Raw genomic sequence first — 22,345 nt, 5'->3', positions numbered from 1 at the left:
AAAACAAAGAAGCCCAAAGGACAGGACGGAAGAAGCTTGCCCACCGCAATGAAAGAAAGAAGAAAAAAAGAGAGAGACAAAACTGCCACAGCTCAGATGTGAACTTGTAGCTTAATTTCCTTATTCTTACAGCAACGCTCATGAAATATGACTCATTTCCTGTGACCAACGCCATATTCAATTACCATGGCGAAGATAAGTCCAGCCCACAAGCCTTCCAAGCACAACGCTGCTGGTGCAGCTAAAACCACCTCGTGCAGCTGAAACGCTCTGCTCTTAAAGCTGGAAGATCAGAGGCTGAGAATCATGAGAAGCAGATTTTCTGCTTGTGTGCTGGCTTTACTGCACCTCTGTCGTTCCTCTGGGTCCTATGAAGCACTGACGTTGCCTGATGTTGGAGATCCAGAGTTCATTGAGGAATGTGTGCAAACCCATAACAGATTGCGGTCTGAAGTCAATCCGCCAGCCAGCAACATGCTCTACATGGTAAGGGGAACTTCACGACTTCACGTGCGAGCGTGTAGCATTGTGGTGGTGTTTATGATTCTCAAAGATTGTTTTTGTGATCAAATGCAAAAAAGAAAAAAGAAAAAAAAACCCTAGCCTGCTGGGGTCATAAGAGCTACTTCTTTTTAGAGAGAAAGGCTCTGATTGATTATCAGATGGCTTTATACAGTCGGGTACGTGTATAGTTTTGCCTCGCTTCACTTCCTGATTTGAAACGAGATTTCAACCCTCAATGCTGTTGTTTTGTGCTGTGAAAAGCCTCCTCACTCCAAGGCACCGCAGCTCAACAGCCTCGGGGTGTAATTTATGTGCAGACCTAAGCGCAACCTTTCATACTTGAGTCGTCAAGGGCAGAGACCGTTGCCAAATGACGTTGGAAAGCTTTCTCTAAGCTTTCTTTGCAAGGCTCTCACAGGCTGAGCCAACAGAGCAGCTGCTACGAGGTGCTGGGGCTGCAGGGGAAGCCAAAAAGCAACAAGTGCAGCAGGAGAGAGCGCTGGAGGCACCAGGTCATAAGACAGAGCCTGTCATGATTCAAAATATACCCCAAAGTGGCCACGTCTCATTTCAGATGTCTCGTGACGCTTGTCTCCCTGCTGGGTGGCACATGGAAAACCCAGCAAGGAGGAAGCTGTCAATGGGTGCGGAAAGCTGGGCTTATGGCTGAGAAGCCCATCTCTGGTTTGTGAGATGCGCAATTCCTGTAGCTCGGGAGCTGGCTCTTGCAACAGCCATCACCTTTTGTGCTTTGACTGGGTAATATTTGAGATACCATGTTTCTTCTTGGGGTAATCACCACAGGTCTCTCAGAGGGACCACAGTGATTTTCCCGATTCTGATCTCTTTCGTTTTGTTCCTCTTTCTTACTATCTCACATGGCCACCACCAGAACAGGAAATAACCACATCTGTAATTCGCAGCACCCCAACTGAAGTTCCAAAAAAAAAAAAAAATTTTTCCATTTTTCGTTGTCAAACACTAAAAAAGAAATGGCTATTAGGGAGGGGTGAGCAGTGAGCAAGCTCAAGGTGCGAGCCTGACAGGTAGCGATTTAGTTTCTCTTCTAGATTTGTCTTTTACTTCAGCTTTCTTAGCAGATCATCCGGAACTTCCAGCACATATTGCGCCAGACTCTTTACTGGCCCTACACTAACAAAATATTGCTATGACGTATTAAAAGACCAGGATTCATCTTTTGAAATTGTGCTTAAATTTTCCTTTTGAAAAATTAAAGAGCTAAAATCTGAAAAAAAAAAACCAGCTTGAAAAACAAACAAACGAATAAAGATTATTACCAATACAACAAGAAGTTACATAGTAAGTTTCTTGTAAAGCACTGCAAAATCCCTAGTCTTAAGTATGACCTCTCCCAGAAATAATTTAATGTGAAGAAAGCAGTACAATACATGATAAAATATATTATGAAAGTAAAAGCATTGGAATCGAAACCAATGTGTTTCTTAATTTTAATGGTCTTTAGCACTTCAAAAATGAGGAAAAGAAGACTTCTTTATTTCATAGGGAACTTCTGCTTGTTGTAGATAACTGTCCACCAACATACATAAAAATGAAGGCTATGAACTCAGCACATTTCCACATTTTGGAAAAATAGGTTTTAAAAGAAAATAAAAGATGGGAACTCCTTTAACTGCAAGTAACAAAGCCCAACCACCTATATTTGTAATACATTTATTATAAAATGAGAATGCGGATGTAACATTTTTTTAGCTGACCCCTTTCCCATTCACCTGGAGCATTGCTTAGACGTGTTCCAAGGCTCTTCAAAACCAGCAGAAAGAGTCTCACCAGCTTCATCAGGGCTTCACAACAGTCTCCTTTGACTTACTGCTGCCTCGCATCACTTTTCACTCATCATACGTCCGATTTTCCCTCCCTGAATCAACTCATCCGAATGATAAAAAACAAAACTGAGGAATAGTTAATGGGAAAAAAAAAATACTGTAATTACTATTTTGTCAAACAGCAATGATATCTGCATGCAAACCTCCCTGTCCCGAGCATTTTTCCTCATATAGTTTAGTCCAGCCTATTTGCATGAATGCAGTTTCATAGCAAATAAGGAGTACAACTACAGTTAAACTAAAGCTCATTCTGAACTACCAGTTTCTGCACATGGCTTTTTCAACCATCAACCAGTTTAAGCATCCATGCAAAAAAAGGGAAGTACATTTAAACTTATTAATTTACCTTTAAACTTATGTATACCTTTATGGAGTGTTAAAAGTTATTATCAATGCTGTTATAGGGTGAAGGAGAAAAGAGATGCGCGGACTCTTAAAAAGCAGAACGTGAAAAACAAGCCCGTGAGGCACTAAGGTGCATCCACCACTGTCATACATCTTGGAGCATGGTCTTCTCCTTGGGACCTCAGAGCGTCGCCAAGATGCAAACTGCAGCCGCTGCCTTAACTCGCAGCCGTGCTAGGACTGGAGCACAACTTCTGTACAATGTCAGGTTTTCTTCGTTGTCCTTAAAAGCTGTCATCTGTGGAAATATCAACTGCTCACTTGAAATAAGACACCCTTCCCCCCCCGCCCCCCGCCCCAAGTTTACCTTTAATATTTGACACACTGAGTTCCTAGGCAAAGCATTTATGTGTTAGCTGTGTGGGAGAACACATCCCCCCACAAACGTTAGCCATGGGAAGAAACGGAAGGCTACAAAATATTTTCAAATCTCTGTAGGTGTATTTTGGTATGATCTTGCAATTTTTAAGTACTTACTGGTAGCATAAACAATACACAGATCGTTTCAGACTTATCTATGGTACAAAAAAGCTATATGATGTAAAACATAGCCATAAAATCTAACAACCACTTTTTCCTTAGTCACTGTTACTTATCTGTTCAAAACAATTTCTCTAGTGACGCCATTGTTTGCAGAAGCAACTGAAATATTTTAATCCATACAGAAACGGACCACTAAAAAAAGTTTATTTCTCAAAAAAGTTTATTTCTCAAAAAAGTCCAATCCAAAATGGTTCAGCAGCGCTGAACAACTTCATTTACGTGACACGAAGTGTAACCACAAGTACAGGCGTACACTCGTGGTACTGCATTTTCCAGGAGGAACAATACTGTATTTGCTCAATCAAGTTGTGTGTACAAGAAAACCCAGCAAAACCAGACACCACCTCCACTGCAAACAAAAGACATTTATCTAACTCAATTGCTTAAATAACCACTTTCTGTAGGACCGAGTACCAAGTGAATGAGTGAGTCCACAAACATGAATTCAGCACTAACATTTGAAGCCACCGAACGCAAAGGTGCAAACCGAGGGGTTGAGTTTAAACTGTCCCCAAAATCCTGTCGTGCTTGTGAACTGGCCTGCAAGGTGGCCTTAATGCATGAGGCTGCACGAGACTCCAGTCTGGTTGGTAGGGTAAGTATACCCCCCGGTCCCCAGACTTCCTGTAAATTCACTGTGTAAATTAAATTGATGTTCCCTCGTGGGCGACACAGCCTGGAAATTTCACCCCACATTTCACCCCAAACACTGTATTTGGCTGACGTACAGCTCTTGGTCTCCAACAAACCAGTCAGCCAAGATCACCCACCACCCCAAAAGCTTCCTCAAGTTTAAGGAGCGCCTAAGTTCACATCAGAAATGAACCTACAGGCCAATTTACTATGTAGCTCTGTAAGTCTCAGCAGAAGCAAAGACCAAATGAACCCGAAGCACACACGCTACTGAGACCCAGCTTCTCCTGAAAGTTGCTTTAAAATACTGCATGGCTAAGATACCAAACTGACTTTTAGATTTCTTTATTTTGCAGAGTTGGGATCCAGATTTAGCAAAGACCGCGAAAGCTTGGGCAAAGAAATGCCTGTTTGAACATAATACGTACCTCAAAGATCCAGGGCAGGCTCACCCCAAATTTACCCCTGTTGGAGAAAACCTCTGGACTGGCACAGTTTCTATTTTTACCGTGCAAGGAGCCATCGCCACTTGGTACAATGAGGTCAGCGACTACAATTATGCCACCAATAACTGCAGAAAAACATGCGGCCACTATACACAGGTAGGCATTGCATTTCTCCATCTAACCCATGAATCAGCGTTGCCATTTTGACACAGAAACTCTATCGATTTCTGTTGAAGATTCAATGAACTCTTTTTCAAGTGCTGTCGTCTTATTTTATGCCTGTTTGTGCCTTTATGCACAAGATGTTCTCATGTCCCCATTTTAGGGAGGAAAAGAGTTACTGTATTATTATTTTGAATATGCCAGTTGTATTTTGTTTCCAGGAAGAAAACAGGACCGCCGTCAAGCAGTCAAATTTAGCCAAACAGTGGGCAAAAACCAGGCAACAGCAATGGCTGTGGGCTGCAGCACGTGGTGGGACGAAGTCTGAGCTCTGGCAGGCAGCCGCCACATGCCAAGGGCTGGAGAAATACTGGCACATAGACATCTGCAGCTCTGCAAGCATCATGTGCACATTTTTCCCAACCACAGTTCTCAAAGAAAGAGGGCAAAGTGAGGGAGGGGAGGGCCACTGCCATGCAACCCCACAATCGTTAACCATGGCTATGGGAGAGCAGGAGGGCTTCCAACAGTGGTTCCAGGGATTAGATTTTGACCTGTGGCTATTTCATAGAATCATAGAATCATCTAGGTTGGAAGGGACCTTTAAGATCATGAAGTCCAACCATCAACCTAACACTGCCAAAACCCACCACTAAACCATATCCCTAAGCACCACATCTATTTAATATTTTCTGTGGAGATACACGTATGCATTTAGGCTTTGAAGAGAAGAGCTGAAGTTGGTGGGGTGTCTGAACAACATGTGCAGGTACTTATGTATAGTGAAGATATTTGGATGCAGGAGCCATGAGAGGTGACAGCCTTGCTCACAAGGACACGACAAGAGTTGACATCTGGAAACTGCAGTGAAACACACCTTATCAGGCACTAAGGTGCAGTGCTGCTTACCATGTTTTCACTCTGAGGGTGGTGAGACACTGGAACACGTTGCCCAGAGAAGTTGTGGATGCCCCATCCCTGGAAGTGTTCAAGGCCAGGTTGGACGGGGCTTTGAGCAACCTGGTCTGGTGGGAGGTGTCCCTGCCCATGGCAGGGGGGTTGGAACTAGATGATCTTTAAGGTCCCTTCCAACACAACCCATCCTATGATTCTATGTTGTTTGCAGAGGAGCAGCCCAGGCAGTTGCATAGGCGAGAATGAGAAAATAAGATTATTCTCACTTGGAGTCAGTGGTGATAATGACTGTAACTGGAAGCTGCATGCCTGCCAGCTCTGGGAGGCATCCTCAGGTCTGCAACTTCAGGGAACCCCTCATTGCTCTGCCTCCTTCCCGGCTGTGAGGAAGAGGTTTCCCCAAGTACACTCATTGCAGTTACCACGTCCACATCCCCAGCATATGCCCTACCTGATGGCTGGGATGGGGAGGGTCCTGTGATTTGGCCCTTCACCATCCTCGGGGAGGCAGCTGTCTCTGCCTGGCGTTGGGAGCTACCTCTGCTCTGCCACTGCACTGAGAACACCCTCAGGAGCCTGAGGGTTGTCCCCTCTTCCCAGAGCTGCCACCAAACAGGTGCAAACAAAAAAGGCCAGGCCTCCCCCTGGAGTCAGTGGAGGCGCGAGTGTGTTTCTTGACCTCCTGTGCCACCAGGATCTCTCCACATCTCTCACATAGTCAGCCATCGCTGCTGGTGTATCGCCCTTGGGTACCGCTCTGCCCTCGTCTCCCCTCTGCTTCTGTCACGGGGTTTATTTTTCCAGGACTGCAGCATTTATCTGCACTGTAGTCTCTGAGCCGGGTATAGGATGCTGGATCGAACTGAACAGCTTCTGGTAGACAGAGCATGTAACGCCCTCACCTCTACATTATCTTAGTCATGGCCATGATGTTAAAAGGCAGGACTGCAGCCCAGACACGCTCCTTCGCCCTGCTCCTCCAGTAACACCAGTACCTTCCAGCAATTTGCCTACACATCCCCGCTGGATTTGGTACAGGGGCAATCAGCCCTCGTAGGAGCTGTAGCAGATCACGCAGCCTTTTCTGCACAGATTGGGTCTGGTATCCCCCAGCAGGAAAGACAGAAGGCTAATGGATTACCTTGAAGCAAAGGAGACAAACTTCACCACCTCCTTTGCAAGAAAGGAAAACTACCTCTTACAGCCAGTTATTCTTTCTTTGAGTTGTTTTAACAAATATCTGGTAAATTGGGCAAAACAATCAGGTGTTTTTCAGAACAAACTATGATTCTGAGATCCTTCACTGTTGCTTTCCCCCATGAAGCCTCCCGAAGGAGCGCTCCTCAGCCAGTTTGTTGTCGTGAAACAGAGGGCAGATCTTCTCCATAACACTTCAGATGCTGAAGTAAAGCATTTGTCACAGAATCACAGAATCATAGGGTTGGAAGGGACCTCTGGAGATCACCTAGTCCAACCCCCCTGCCACAGCAGGGTCACCTAGAGCAGGTTGCACAGGAACAACGCGTCCAGGCGGGTTTTGAATGTCTCCAGAGTTGGAGACTCCACCACCTCCCTGGGCAGCCTGTTCCAGTGCTCTGCCACCCTCAAAGTAAAGAAGTACCTCCTCATGTTTAGGTGCAACTTCCTATGCTCGAGTTTGTGCCCGTTACCTCTTGTCCTGTCCCCGGGCACCACTGACAAGAGCCTGGCCCCATCCTCCTGACACCCACCCTTTAAGTATTTATAAGCGTTGATAAGGTCCCCCCTCAGCCGTCTTTTTTCCAGACTGAAGAGACCCAAATCCCTCAGCCTTTCTTCATAAGAGAGGTGTTCGAGTCCCCTGATCATCTTGGTAGCTCTCTGCTGCACCCTCTCCAGCAGTTCCCTGTCCTTCTTGAACTGGGGAGCCCAGAACTGGACACAGTACTCCAGGTGCGGCCTCACCAGGGCAGAGTAGAGGGGGAGGATGACCGGTGTACCTGTCTGTCTTTGCAGATCGTTTGGGCTACAAGCTACAAGGTTGGCTGTGCTGTCCACTTCTGTCCCACGGTGGCGTACTCCCATGTAACCAACGCAGCACACTTCATCTGCAACTACGGGCCAGCGTAAGGTTCTTCATTACAAATATTTCCCAGGGTTTGGGTCCTACCCCTTCCCTCCCACAACATGCAGCTTGAGTAGATCAGTCCATCTATTCATGAGTTTCGTGGGAGGAAATGACCCCCAAAACAGAGAAGGAGGTATGCCTCTGTCCAACTGCCTTTTTTTTTTGCTAGATGACGGCTATGTATTGTAGCCAAAAAGCAGTGGCACTGGTGGAAAGGGTAAAGTATAAGATGTTGACATGAAAATACTGAAGCGATCATTTGAAAATTAATCCCTTGCTCCTGAGAGCCAAGATGGCCACAGACCATTGCCAAGCTGCAAGCCCAAAGTCGGAAATTATTTCCACACGTGCCTGCAGAATGAAGCCTCTAGGTCAATGGTTTGGATAAATATTGAAATGCGCAATGCTGGCAGCTGCAGCTGAGGACTGCTCATGAGGCTGGGGCTGCTCAGGGCAAATTTTATTATCCAGAGGGCCTTCATATGCATAGTCAGTAGGATATCCAGGTAGGATCCATGTTTGTCACCCTTCTCCAGCTAATTAATGCCACCACAGCCTAAATACAGCTTTAAAAGCTTTATATGCATACCGTGTTGGGACAAGGGCAGCCCAGCCCATGAACTTGAGTAAGTTTGGCATTCCTGTTGCCCATGCTTGATCCCTGGAAGCACATGTACCCCTGACCAGATGCTGTGAAATGACACAGCTGCTGCTGTTCCAAAGCAACAAACCCCCTCTCCCCAGAAGCCCCATGTCCAAAGTGGGTGGGCAACCATTGCCCCTGCCAGTTCTTGAGCCAAAAGCTACTGATGACCCAGAGCAGCCTCTCCTTTCCCTTCTCGGCATTGTCTCTACACCCCACCACACTAGATGGTGCAGAAACCCTGTCCATAGTCAAAGCAGCCCCCCAGTGCTGCTGGGAGGTGCTCTCTGTCCCTCGAGCCTCACAGAATCACAGAATGGTTCCGGTTGGAAGGGACCTTAAAGATCATCTAGTTCTAACCCCCCTGCCATGAGCAGGGACACCTCCCACTAGACCGGGCTGCTCAAAGCCCCATCCAGCCTGGCCTTGAACACTTCCAGGGATGGGGCATCCACAGCTTCCCTGGGCAACCTGTTCCAGTGCCTCACCACCCTCACAGTAAAGAATTTCTTCCTGATATCCAATCTAAATCTCCCCTCTTCCAGTTTGAGGCCGTTACCCCGTGTCCTATCATTACACTCCCTGGTAAAGAGTCCCTCCCCATCCTTCCTGTAGGCCCTCTTTAGGTACTGGAAGGCCACTATAAGGTCTCCTCGGACCCTTCTCTTCTCCAGGCTGAACAACCCCAACTCCCTCAGCCTGTCCTCATAGCATAGGTGCTCCAGCCCTCTGAGCCCTCACACCTGGATCTCCCAAAGGCATGAGCCAAGCCTTCCTCCTCCTGCCCCTTAGCCAATATCTGTATCATGCAGAGGACCGAAATCATGCTGGATTGCTTGCCCTGCGTCAGTGGTGACCCAATGGGTAAGGAGAGAGGAGCCCTCACCCTCAACAACGCCCATCAGAGCCGCCCTCTGCCAAGGGTCAAAGCAAGATGTGTGCACAATTGCAATTCCTAAAATGAATATAATCCAAAGGATTTCCTTTGGCTTAGATCAAGCAACGAAAGCCTCACCTTGCTGAATGTAATCAGGTTTTACCACGAAGTTTAGCACTGCTGAGCTTGCATGCATATAAAATCTGTCTCAGTGTGTTTATGGGCAGTTTGAGGCATGCTGTAAATCTTGCCTTGGCCACACTCCAAGCAAAGCGAAGCCCTGAGCTGCGTTTGGTGCCGTATCGGAGATAGGCAGGTTCGATATCAAGATAGCGAGCCAAGAGCCTGGGCAGAGGTAGCTGGTGCCACTCACGGCGCTGGCAGACAGAGGGAGCAGAGGGAGACACACATTGCTCCTAAAATATTTATCAACAAATGGATGAAATCACTACCTATGAGAGATTCTCTAGCACCAGAGATTCCTCTTCGAGCTTGAATACGCATGTACAGACACAGTAACTGAATCTGCTGTTGTTCCCATAGCTAGAGCCAGCTTCGAGAGCCCACATTCTCCACACATACAAATTATCCAGAGCTGAGACCATTTTAATTCCCAGGGTTGCAATACTGCTGTCTCCAGGTTCTTAAACAGGGTGCCCCGTTACACTTAACCTCTTCTGCTTCGCTGCATGTCTCGGGCACAGGGGACTCAGACAGGGAATGTCCAAAAACCATCTCCCTGTCAACACAAGGGAAGCAAAACCCAGGTTAAAAACTTAATTTGCGGTAGGTATTAACCTCCTCTTCCCAAGGGCGGTTTGAGAGCAGTGTTATTTTCCTTCCAGTGGGAATTACCCAAGACATCCGTACAAGACGGGAGCAGCGTGCAGCGACTGCAATGGCAACCGGTGTGCCGGCCGGCTGTGTCGTAAGTAGAAGACAACCAGCCCTCCTCCCCAGGCACATGTAGAAAGGGAAAGAGCGCACAAAAGATCCTGGCAGGAGGCAGGCACAGTGCTCTCCTCTTCCTAAATATAGCCTGAAAAACTGCAGTGAGAAGCCAAGTGAGCAGTGATGCACAAAGAGAGGGGAGGAGGGCGGAAAGAGCCTGTTTTCTACCCCGGGGAGAGATGGGATGAGGTCTGCTCTTCAGGTCCTGGAGGGTATGATACAGGAGATATAGCGGCTGCAGTTTAAGGTGGTGTTACCATGCCAGAAGTTACCGCCTGCAGAAATGGGAAGCACAGAAGGGGATACACATCCCTTCCTGGCGTTATTACCTGGTGCATGAGCTGCGGCTTGAGCCGGGGCAGGTCCCAGCCAGCCTTGCCCCCGCCGCACTGCTGTGGGAGGGGAGAGCTGCCATGGCACTGCCAAAGCTGCTCGCTCCAGTGAACATCAGCCAGGCCATCTGCTTCCTCCTAGGCACCGGGAGAGAGCCAGGCTGACACGCGAGAGCCCTTCACCCCTTCAAGCTGGGGTTGTTCAGCCTGGAGAAGAGAAGGCTCCGGGGAGACCTCATAGTGGCCTTCCAGTACCTGAAGGGGGCCTACAGGAAAGCTGGGGAGGGGCTGTTTGCAAGGACAGGTAGCGATAGGACGAGGGGCAATGGTTTTAAACTAGAGCAGGGTAGGTTTAGATTAGACCTTAGGAAGAAGTTCTTTACAATGAGGGTGGTGAGACACTGGAACAGGTTGCCCATAGAGGTGGTGGAGGCCCCATCCCTGGAGACATTCAAGGACAGACTGGATGGGGCTCTGAGCAACCTGATCTAGTTAAAGATGTCCCTGCTTACTGCAGGGGGGTTGGACTAGATGTCCTTTAAAGGTCCCTTCCAACCCAACCCATTCTATGATTCTATGATTCTCGGGGACGTGGGGCTCAGCCTGAGCCCCTGGCAGCCCACCTGATTCTCCCACACTTGGCTTTGCGGCGGCTGGATGGGGTCAGGAGGGGAGGAGACCTGCTGCAATTCCTGTAAGAAGGACAAGGCATTATGCTGCGGACATCTGCCCAGTGGGGAGCTGAGGGTAGTCACACTTTTCCATAGCACTCAACTCTGGGCGAACTAATGGAGCGGGAAACTGATGTTAGAACACCAGTGCCACAGGAATGAGAGGGAGTCCCAGATGCACGGGACTGTTTAGTGTTAGCTACAGGCTGAGGGTCTTAAACACAAGGCACTGGGCAAAAGCCAAAGTGATTTTGGGAAGCACACCTGGGGCGGCGAGTCCTCTCTATGCCAGCAACTGGTGGGATGGGATGAGAACCAAGACGGCGTGATCGAGTGCTCCTCAGCAAAGCCCCAAGGGTCACTGCAGGGCTCTCCCGAAGTCAGCGGGTCTTTGCTTCTTTCTGGAAGAAACCACAGCTCCCAAAGCTGCATTTGTGAGCCCATTGTGAGGCTCACGCTTCATTCCCTTTTGCTTAAACTCAAACTGTTTATAACGTGTAAGTCCGCTGACGTTCACTTCTTTTCTCTCTCCAGAAAATGCAGAGCGTGACAAAGTCATTAGTAAGTACCGCCAGAATTACTGCTTCCATTTGTTGCCCTTGGTGCAGTTATACTTGGAAACAAGTAACTTGTTTTGTTCCTAGGTGATTCCAAGTGGCATCCAGACTGGGACAGACCTGCGTGTGACGAGTACTGCATCACCGTTATTGCTTTAAGGCCGTTACTCCTTATACTGACAATTCTGGCCACCTGGCTCCTACCGAAATACTGCTCTATAGCACCCACCAGTGAGTGACACACGTGCAGAAGACCACGAGAGCACTTCGGTCAACTCATCCCTTCCCTGCACAGAAGTTGCTGGCAGCACAAAGATCGGTAGAGACATTGTTTGCCTCCACACAGGTGATTTAGAAGCACAGAAACACCATCTTTGGTGCAGGCAGCCGCTAGGAGAGGTGATAAGCAGCTTTTTTCATTGCTCAGGAGCCGTAAATGGTTTTAAATTACCCATGTATTTTTTTCAAAGCGGAGTGAGCGGGATCCGGTGGGTAAGGGAGCAGGCTGCCCGCCACACTTGCCTCGGGAGGGCTGGAGGTAGCCCAGCCCGGGGGCCGGGCCCCAGCCCCAACAGAGCACCCACCTCCCGTTCCTATTGAGCTGTTTCCTTGGACACTCCTCCAGCAAGATGCAGAGCAGCCTGGGGAGGCTTTTCATTTAAGTGCTTTTTTCTGATAATTTTGGACTCCTGTGAGCATTTGCATCCTGTGGCAGGCAGTGCATCTCCCCGTCTCGCAGTGCACTGAGGCCACTGGTACTTCTCTTTGCTTAGAATTTGATTTTAAATAAGCACCATCTGTGCCAAAACATAGTTTCACCTGTGTTTACACACGATTATGTATCACTGCTATCTTTCCTGAGGTTTTTTTTATCTTTTTTTTTTTTTTTCCCTGAGCGTAGAGTTTTTGACTGCGGTTTCAAACAATAAACCATTATTTCCTGTTTCCCCATGTACGACCATCGTGTATTTGCAACATGATCTAAAGCTTAACTGTTGGTGCCCAAAAACCGCTCCACATTCAGAAACACAGTGCTGGGAAGGATGGCGCTAACCTCCAAATGAAATCATGCTGTGCCTGCAGTCGTGCCTTTGGTTCAACAGCTGCCAAGGGATGAGTCTCCTGCAACCCGCACATCTGGAGCAGGCAGAAAGCAGCGGGGACGGCTGCTGTGTTCAGCTGGGCACGTCCTCCACTGACTGCAGTCGCTCAGCTCGAGCGGAGGCTGGAAGGAGCAGAGCGGCACGAGCCCACAGCTGGACTGTAGCGATCCCTATCTATTGGGAGGAGGGTTTAGGCGCCTCTGCACCGTGCCCCTCCACAGGGCACAGACACTCGCTGCCGTACAGGAGGCTGGGAAGTTCCCCTCGCCGCGTGGCTTCTGGGGTCCTGCCCCTGCAGTGGGTGTTTGTGCATACCCACTCCCGGCCCCGCTGCTGGGGTGGGTCTTAACTGAAAACACTGGAACTGGGACCCAAAGTTTCTCACTTTATTCTTCCAGGTAGTTAACTGCTCGCACTCGCATCAACTCAGCATCACAGCATTTCCTGAATGAATCATTTTTCAAAGTGCAAGTATAGCTGGGGACAAAATTCCAAATTTTGCCCTTGATATCTCTTTGCCCTGGATGTATCTTTATATTTAGGTCGTTGGCTGCCAGAGCCACCGTAGCCAAGACATTACACACCCAGACAGGAGATGAGCAGCTTCTTTTCCACCTTCCAGTGACCAGGGTCCCAGTACCCATGCTGGCCTACTTGTGAGAGACCCCAGCTCAGTTCTGTCTTCCAAACTGGGAAGATTAGGTTTAAACAAAAAATCCCCATTGCAAAAGCAAGGCCATGGGTCTACCTATTATAAAGAACAGCTATTTTCCTTCCCACTTGTCTTTTCGCCACTGTTTTGTGCGAGACCCAAGCCTCAAGCTCCATGTGCTGCAAAGTTCCATCTAAAAACGGGACGGCGAGCGGCACGTGGGCAGCAGGACGTACCGGCTGTACGCTCCCTTGCATGGGGCTCCCACCCCAGCACGGAGCCTGGCACAGCGTCTGCCCCACTGAAGCCACGTGCGGTTTCATCCTGCTGCTGCAAAGAGATGGGAAGAGCAAAGAAGAGGGAAGAGCATACGCTGCTGCATCCAGGGAGCAAAAATGAGCTCAGCAAGAATTCTCCCCTGCTCAGTTTAATCTATGCTTGGTCTCCAGGAGAGTAAACAGAATGAACGCAGAGCCCTTAAAGTTCAAAACATTCGCAGCACTGTCATTTAACTATATACTTCAGCAGCTCTAAGGAAACACCACAGAAAATGGTTCATTAAAAAAACTGTACGTCACTGGGGCTTAGGGGAAAAGAAACCCCAACATTACAACACGGTTATCTTTCAAACAAAAAAGCCTGAAAGTCAAGAAGTAAAAGCTAAACAAGTGCTGCATTTTATTTTAAGGACATCCAAAAATCTAGATATTTAACTCCTGACGATCAAACCACGTTGAGTTGTCCACATTTATCTTAGGGCATATGCCCATGAATTTCGTATGACAAATGCAAAACACTGATATATAAATACAGCCTTCAGGTACTTTTTTGCACGTCTGTAAACTCTAAAATCAGTTTAAGAAGATAATTTGCAATAGTTCAAGCTGTTCTGAAAATGACAAAAACACTTTTTCACCCTCCCAGATCCACTTTTGTTTTCTATTGTTTACTTTTTATACAAGTGTTAGAACTGTATAGCCATATTCTCTGAGAAAACAGGTGCGCAAAGCACCAGCAGCGAGCCCATGCAGCCAGTTACAATTCAGATATGGACTCTAAGCGAACGAATCCTTTGCTGCATCTTGCCTACAGGAATACGAGTAGGCTTTCTTGATTTTCCAGTTCAAGTAAATAAATGTCTAACCAACAATCCTTGAGATTTGTCAACCATAACAACTGAAAAAGATTAAACACAATGCGAAGCCTTTTCGCCCCACAACAGAGGGACGAGACTCCCTGAAGTCTGTTAAGAATTTTACTATAGATAGGGATTTACTGCAAAAGCTACGGGTCCCAAATTAAAGAAGCACACTTCCATGGGAAGTATATATAATTTAAGGCCAGGCTGCCACCAAGCTGAGCTATGTTTTGCTGCACTGCAACTCAGGCAACCACGCAGTTAACTGATACTGCCGGAAAACAATCACTTTTTCATAGGGTGCTTTCAGCTAGATCGGGTTCTGGAGATGAAATGCCAGCGTAAGGCCACCAGCCCCACACTTGTTTTTAACTTTTTAAACAACAAACAGGAACATCTATGCCAGTCCTCTGTAGTGAAAGGTGTCTTGTCCTGTCCAGATGAGAACTAAGGACTCTCCTTCCCCCAGTACACGCACACTCCTTTCCTGGCCACAGTCAGTCTCCTCCTTACTGGCTTGTAGCTCTGCAGACTCCGCTGGTGACTCATTCGTGGGATCGTACTGTGAAAACAGGCATTTAAACTCCAGTGTTGCAGTGCCTCCTGGTGAAATCAGTCCTTTCACTATGTGAGAGGCCTGAACTGCTGTGGGAGGGTTTTTAGTACAAAAGGGTCATCCTGTGAACATTCCAAGCACCGAAGAATTATTAACAACTATGTAGGCCTTGTAAGTTTGAAGGTTATGTGAAAACACTGTTGCGGTGTTAGAAATGCTGAGACAAACAGGATACGAGAAAGTGTGCCGAACTCAGCGTGCGAAATGCAGAACTTCGCCCAGGATATAGGAGGGGTGATTGTTCGTGTGGACAGATGTTTTAAGCCAGTTATAATATGTTGCTTACCGCATGCACAGCTCCTGCAGCCAATCAGTAGATTGTCGGCGTGTGATGCGGAATCAGAACGTCTATAATAACTGAGCTATCTGTGCAATAAACTGGCATTAATCTGATCATATTGGTCCTTGTGTTATTGTCCGAGCCTTCCGCCGTCGACAAACTACCGGACTGGTACTGAATTTAGGTCACCCCCATACACTGTCACCTGCTAAAACACCAGTTGGTGTTTCTAGAAAGCTTTTCATAGTGCTAGTAGTATCACTAACCCCATTAGCTCAGCGCAACGTCCGAGACAGACGTTCGTGACTTATTGATCATGTTCTCAGTGAAGTATCTGCTGAAGTAGCATTTTCCTGATTGATTCTGCAGGTAAACTGCCATTTATGAACAATGCAGTCCCTAAAAGGATTGAGAGTGTTTTTTTCCGTAACAATTAAGTACCAAGAAGCGATCACGTAACTGAAAGGCACACTAAGGCTAACGTTGCCCCCTAGCCTAAGGGCAAGCATCTTAGCTACTTCTCAACATACATGTACTAGCTATTTAACCACATATATCCTAAATTCTTATTTATATATGCAAAAGAGAAAACAGCTGTGTTTTCACTTACTAGTTTCAAATAAAAGGTCACTAACCTAAAAGCAGCGAGTTGCAGTGTCCTAGCATAATCATTTCCACTGCATGTGCAAAAGGACTCCAACACAATCAGGAAATTGATGTGGCTCTACCACATCCTGATCATTACATTTGCTTCTTTAATTTCAGATGTATGAAATTAGCAACATCTACTCTTCCTGTGAACTTTATTTCATCACAATTTGCCTTTTCAGGGAACTAAAAACCTCTATAAACTTCCTTTAAAAAAGGGGAAGTGCCTCAGAAAACAAAAGGCAAAAAAAAGAAAAAAGAGGAACACAATTTTTTAGACTTTCTTGCAAGCAAGAAATAAACTAAGAATGTATTTTTAAAAAGATAACAAGACTTTATGCTTTCCCTGCAGCACATGCCGTGTGGAAAGACACTTGCTTAGTACCACATTCTGTCTAAAAGCCTCCAGGATAATGCTAATAAATGACAGTTTATTAATGGCATTCAATTAAGATTATGGTTTGTTGCATCCTCACATGAAGCTGCGAGCTTCTTTCCTGGAAAACATGATGTAGGTTGTGCAGCAGCAGACTAATCCAAGGATTTAAGAACAATGTATTAAAATAGTTTATTAACACTAAGACAAAACACGCAAAAAATAATCAGCTTTTACAGAAAGAAAAGCATAATACAGTAATAAATCTTGCCTGTTTTGCAACAGTCATTACTGAGGCTGCATATAGCCTGGCAGTCTTTCACACAAGAACTACCTTCAACTCTCACCAAGTTCTCTGACCCTAATGTTTAACAACCTGCATCAAACTCCTAAATGGTTCTATGATGAAACCTTCCCTTTAGGCAGATGGATATTATCCAAACACACTCTCTTACTTTCTCAAAAAACACAGCAGGGCACATTTTCTTCATCAGCCTTGGCAGTTTTGCACAGCTGCTTCAAGTCCACTAATTAAAGTGTACTTAGGAAAAGAGAATGATCTTTCTGCCTAGTCTTTTCTTGTCCAGATTATACTGACAGCAAGAAGTCTCAAATCTTCCATGTGTGAAAATGTTCATTAATGGGGGAGAAAAGTGAACATCTCAGGTGGTGAATTACTTCTTTTTCTTTTTTTTCTTTTCATCTGCTGCCATTTTTAATTTGACTTCTTCCTCAGGAAGTGCTCCTAATTTCTTCTTCTTTGCATTCTTTACCTTTTCCTTGATGGCTTCAATATCAATTTTTTTCTCAGTGGAGGCTACACAGTAAAAAAACACAAGTATTATCTACCAATCTCTTTCAGCAGACTTCAAAGGAGAACATTCGTGTAAGAAATCCTGTACAACTGCATTTGAACACAGATGCCACACTCTGTACACATACAATTATCACCCATGTCTGAGACCACAGGCGTACTCTGAAATTAATACATACACACTCTCTTGGACATAGGCCCATTGGCTTGGTTGGTCTCACATAAGAAGAGAATAAATTAATTATTGAGTTCTTATATCCAGAGAAGCTTTTACGGTATTTTGTCTTTTTGCATGTATTTGAGATACGCTACAGTCAATAGCAGGATTATTGAAAATTTACTGCCATCACAAAACAGTACTGCATCAATGATGCAGGACACTTTTGCTTTTCGAGAAACATGAACTTTTCAGTTCATAAGAAACTCTGCAATATATAGTGTAATAGCATGTAGGTAGTATATCTAACACAAAACATACATAGTCTATGTCATACAATGAATGCATATGTAGTATAATCAATGAATCCAAGAAAACAATACTTGTTTCTCTAGTGAGTAAAAACCAAATCATCTGAGAACACAAGTTCTTGCTCTGCATATAGGATGGTTTCACTTAAAACTTTTAGAAAAGCTATTTATCCTTTCTTATACCGATTCTGTGGCATAAGTTTCCAAGTGAGTATTGCTTCTGGGCTTCTTAACAGAAATGCCATTTGAGTGCATAAGTTATGGCAGCTTCACTACAAGACCGAAAGCCAAAAACTGATGTAGTCATAACAACCAATTGAGACAGCCATCCCAGGATCTCCATCAGGAAAATACTGTCCTTTTGTAAGTACACTTATAGGCTGCATGATCCTTCTACTGTCCCTGGCAACTTCAGGCACGGATCTAACCACTAGGATTTTTTTATGACCTTTTTATTTCCTATAGCTGTACCTCTGCAAAATCACTCAGCCTAGGAATCAACAGCAAAAGGTTTTAGAACAGGAAAAAAATAGATGGTTACCTTTCTTTGTTTTCACAACTGTCTTTTCTTTTGGTGGGATAAAAGCTTTATTTCTTTCTTCTTGTCTTCTCTTGACTGCATCTGCTTGCTTTGCCTAAAGGTGCCAATAAAAAGGTCAAGTATCAGCACAGCACAGCAAAAGGGGCAAAAAAATTAAAAATATATCCAGGTCAGCAGTCAAATGCTTTTTAACTGAACAGTAGGTTACAACAACTTTACCTTTATCTCTTGCACTTGCTTTCGTTTCTTCTGTCTTTCTTTCAAGAAGTATTCACCACTTGCCAGTTCTTTATCAATCTGCATAAGACAAGTACCGAGAAGCTTTAGATAATGAAGCATTATATGCCAGACGTATAGTATCAACAAATCAGAATTTGACAGAAAAGGCCTCCTCTTGTTAGCAAGAACAAGATTTCAAGTCATGCTATATCCCTGCATAACCAAATAAAGTTTCAGCTGACCTGGCTTTCTGGCTGTGGAGGTGGGAACGGTGTGTACTCCTTCTTAGTATTTTTCTTCTTTGGCTCCTTGCGTTTTTTCAAGTTCTTCCGCTTGAACTTAGGCAAAAACCTTTCCCAACTTTGAGACCTCAGTTCAGGATCTTTTGATAATTCCCTTTTGATCATCAGAGTCTTCAGTAGTTTTAGAATGTCACAAAGAAGTTATTAAAAAAAAATAGTATTACAGTAGTAGCCAAGATCTCCAAACTACAAGTTTTACTAAACTTTCTTACATTAAATATGCTACATCTGAACCTTCCATCTCTCACTTCAGTAAGAGTAGTTTAATTACAAACAGTAGAACCAAAAAGATACAAATGTCTCAAAATGGGTACAGAATGCACTGGAGAAGGTGCCTCAATTTAAATGAGCAAGTATCAAGCAGACAATCAAAAAGAGGAAAGCTTACACAGACTTTCCCTCTGATGTTTTCTCTGATACTGTTAATGATATTATGGCAATATATCCTGGTCAAATGGAGGATACCAAAGTCAGTTGTTTTTTTTTCAAAGCAGCACTCTACAGAAATTCTCAAAATCAGATTACCGCATAGAAACATGTGAATTATTAACATACAACTGTCTGAGAAGAAACAGTGCTTTCTTGTAAACAAAGATGCACAGTGGACCACGCTAACCTTAATGTTATATATGGGATGTATATTCTTCATTGTGTCCAGAACAACTTTTCTGACCTGTATGTAATTAAAAAAAAAAAAAAAAAAGAAAAAACCAGACAACTCAGCAAGTGTTTCATATTCTAATCTATTAAAATACCAGGTATACTATCATGCTTCCTTTCCCCCCAGTCCCCAAAAGTAGGTAGATATAAAGAGCTAACACACATGGCTAATGCACAGCACTTCAGAAATATCAATAACATCACATTTCTAATACACTCCAGCACGCTCCACAAACATTACTTTTATATTACCATAGATTTTATGGTGTCATGAGAAACTCTTGCTTTTGACAAGCATTCTTCTTCTACATAGTTACTAAAGAGTATTAGGTGTTCCTTAAGATTATGTATCATTAAATCTGCACCTTTTTACTCTTACACCTCTTATCCAAAACTACAAAAATGTCTTTCTAAAATAAATGAAAAGAGGTATTTCGCAAATACTTTTTTACTTCCAAGACAGAAAGATCTCAGACCCTAAACAAAATTCAGCAGCTAAGATTCTAAGACTATGAACATTCATGCAAATGTAGCTTACTAACAAACAGATGAAAAGTCAGTGAGATACTCTTGAGCTTGACAGATTTTGCCTTTCGTCTGCCCTCGAGCTGGGCAGAGAACCATGCTACACAAACCACTCATCTGCCTTCCCTTACCTCTTTCAGGCCACTAAAGGGTCCAAGAGCTGAAACAGTGTTGCCTTGCACCATGATATAACAGTTAGTTAACAGTTCCAGGGCCTACACCAAAAAAAGAAAAGAAGTGTAAACTGAAGACCTGATGCAAATCTGGGTCTAAGAATTTTCTGGTTACCACACCTATTGGAAATACCTTCAGAGTAGATCCTTTTGGCCCAAGAAGTCGTCCTCTTCTTTTTATAAAAGTGTCTCTCTTCCTCACCAGAGAGCCTATTTTAATGATGTCACATGCAATGTCATCCTGAAGGATACGAACTGCCTAAAGAGAAAAGATGCAGGCAATATCATCTGAATGCAAATGTATTATTCAGAAGAGTCAAAAGAATACTGCAGTTTATTCTTCTCACTTTCAGATATATTTACTTTAAATAAATATTTTATTTTGACTCACTTGAAGATCCCACATTTTGAGAACATACTATTTCACAAGTATTATGACAGAATTTGATACAAGCTTCCAGGATTTAATACAGACCTGTTCAAATGGAACGCTTCTTGCCAGAAGTTTTATTAAATCTCTAGCCCTGATAATTGCATACGGATCAAAAGTCTTCTTAGTGGTTGTGACAGTCATGCTTCCTTCAATTAGATCCAGCGTTGCATTCACAAACTGCAATATTTAAAAAGAAACAGTGAATCAATCTCTAAATAAAAACCTCAGAATTCATCTTTGGCAGTAAGCAGCTAACAAACAGAATGCTACGTATTGATGCACATCCATTTTCCAAATTTCCTAAAGTGACTTTCAGTTTGAGGAAATTAACATGCAGACACACACACAAAAGACTGAATACATGTGTCACAAGGCCCAAACTACCACCTCCCTCCTCTCCTTCAATTCAGCGCAACAAAGTTGGGAGCATCTGGATGAGGAGACACTGCTGGAGAGAGCTTTGCTGACAGCATCTGTAAAGAACTACAAGCCTGGCTGCAGAGGCCTTCACTGATTTCGATGACAATAAAAAAATGACACTACCAATTCTAAATGCAAGCACAGTAGAAATATACACAAATACAATATCGGAAAAGCAACTTGCACAATTTTTATAAGCTTAAGTAACACCTGTATCTTCCAAAAGATAAGACATAGTATCACAATCAGTAAGTATGCATACATGTTCACCCAAGGCTTTCTGGACGAGTGGCCAGCACTCTCTCAAGTACGCTTCTCTGTATTTGGGGAACAATGTTGCAAAACTGCTTTCTTCCAGCAGCCCTTTAGGATTATCTTCTCTTGTAAAGGCTGGCTCTTTCCATCCATCTGGCACAGTAAGAAGTTCAGATTCATCGACTGTTATAGGTATAAAAAGAAAAAAAAAAGTTGTTTTTTTCCTCCTCTTAGGAGGAGGAAAAGTAATAGCCATCAGTGGCTATTACTTTTCATCTCTGTTTGACTACAAAATCTACAATAAACAAAAGCAGGGACACAAAGTTCTGGTTAATGCTCTGTTGAATGCACTTGGCATATCTTCTGACCTTAAAGAAGTTACTGCTTTAAGTTATTTATTTTAAAAAAAATTAGTTCCACAACTGAGATATGCATTGTGGACAGGATATTATACGCGAACAAGACATACCAGGCCGAGGCGAGCAACCAGAGCACTGCGAGGACAGAAGCACCACCACAAGCACCCACCTCGCACCCAACAGGCGCCTCTATCCTACCCCATCGCCGCAGGCCGGAAAGCAGCCTGCCTTCCCTCACGCTGCCCCTCCGCTCACACGACATCGCGGCCGAGCTCCTCAGCCCCAGGTTGTCTGAGGAATCCGGCGGGACAGCAGGCCCGGGGCCACGGGGAGGGTGACCCTCATCCCGAGGGCCTCCCGGACCAGCTGGCTGCCAGCCCCGCACGGACCCTGAACCCACCCCCACCTGTCGCCGCTTTCTTTTTGTTTCTGTTTTTTTGCTTCTCTTTTTGCTTCGCCCCGGCCTCTGCCTCGGCCACCTCAGGAGGATCCGCCATGTCTCGCCGCGCGCCGACAGCGCTCACCCGGCACCGGAAGCGCCGCGAGCCGGAAGGGGGCGGGTGCGCGGTGCACGCTGGGAGCTGTAGTCCCGGAGGGGAAAGGCTGCGGCGGGCTGCCGAGGGCTAGAGAGTGGCCCAGCCGTTTGTGTTCAGAACAACATGCGGTTTCTTATGGGGTTGTCCTTCCCTGGGAGCGCAGGGGTGAAAATAAAGCCAGTGCGAGCAGACAGGGATGCCTGCTGTGCCTCCCAA

The 22,345-nt window shown here is 45.2% G+C and overlaps 2 protein-coding genes across 4 annotated transcripts; one reads left to right on the top strand and one right to left on the bottom strand.

Moving 5' to 3' along the window:
• The first annotated feature begins 200 nt into the window (after positions 1 to 200).
• GLIPR1 (GLI pathogenesis related 1) lies at positions 201 to 13,231 on the top strand. 2 transcript variants are annotated; one of them, XM_063322906.1, is made up of 7 exons: positions 373 to 486; positions 3,722 to 3,912; positions 4,307 to 4,552; positions 7,469 to 7,578; positions 9,946 to 10,028; positions 11,589 to 11,615; positions 11,699 to 13,231. In XM_063322906.1, the coding sequence occupies exons 2-7, from the start codon at positions 3,739 to 3,741 to the stop codon at positions 11,848 to 11,850; spliced, it is 792 nt and encodes a 263-aa protein (XP_063178976.1). In that variant the 5' UTR covers positions 373 to 486; positions 3,722 to 3,738; the 3' UTR covers positions 11,851 to 13,231. The 2 variants fall into 2 exon arrangements, with proteins under 2 accessions (XP_063178975.1, XP_063178976.1); XM_063322905.1 differs by lacking the exon at positions 3,722 to 3,912 and having other exon boundaries at positions 201 to 486; positions 11,699 to 13,177.
• Positions 13,232 to 16,432: 3,201 nt separating this feature from the next.
• Positions 16,433 to 22,128, bottom strand: KRR1 (KRR1 small subunit processome component homolog). 2 transcript variants are annotated; one of them, XM_063322902.1, is made up of 10 exons: positions 21,994 to 22,128; positions 21,242 to 21,417; positions 20,602 to 20,736; positions 20,260 to 20,385; positions 20,085 to 20,168; positions 19,385 to 19,441; positions 18,709 to 18,879; positions 18,467 to 18,544; positions 18,248 to 18,341; positions 16,433 to 17,241 (listed from the first exon to the last, which is right to left on the bottom strand). In XM_063322902.1, the coding sequence occupies exons 1-10, from the start codon at positions 22,088 to 22,090 to the stop codon at positions 17,099 to 17,101; spliced, it is 1,161 nt and encodes a 386-aa protein (XP_063178972.1). In that variant the 5' UTR covers positions 22,091 to 22,128; the 3' UTR covers positions 16,433 to 17,098. The 2 variants fall into 2 exon arrangements, with proteins under 2 accessions (XP_063178972.1, XP_063178973.1); XM_063322903.1 differs by having other exon boundaries at positions 16,441 to 17,241; positions 22,000 to 22,128.
• Positions 22,129 to 22,345: the final 217 nt, after the last annotated feature.

Source organism: Chroicocephalus ridibundus, chromosome 1, assembly GCF_963924245.1.
Source record: "Chroicocephalus ridibundus chromosome 1, bChrRid1.1, whole genome shotgun sequence".
Lineage (NCBI taxonomy): Eukaryota > Metazoa > Chordata > Aves > Charadriiformes > Laridae > Chroicocephalus > Chroicocephalus ridibundus.
This window is presented reverse-complemented; position numbering and strand designations above follow the sequence as displayed.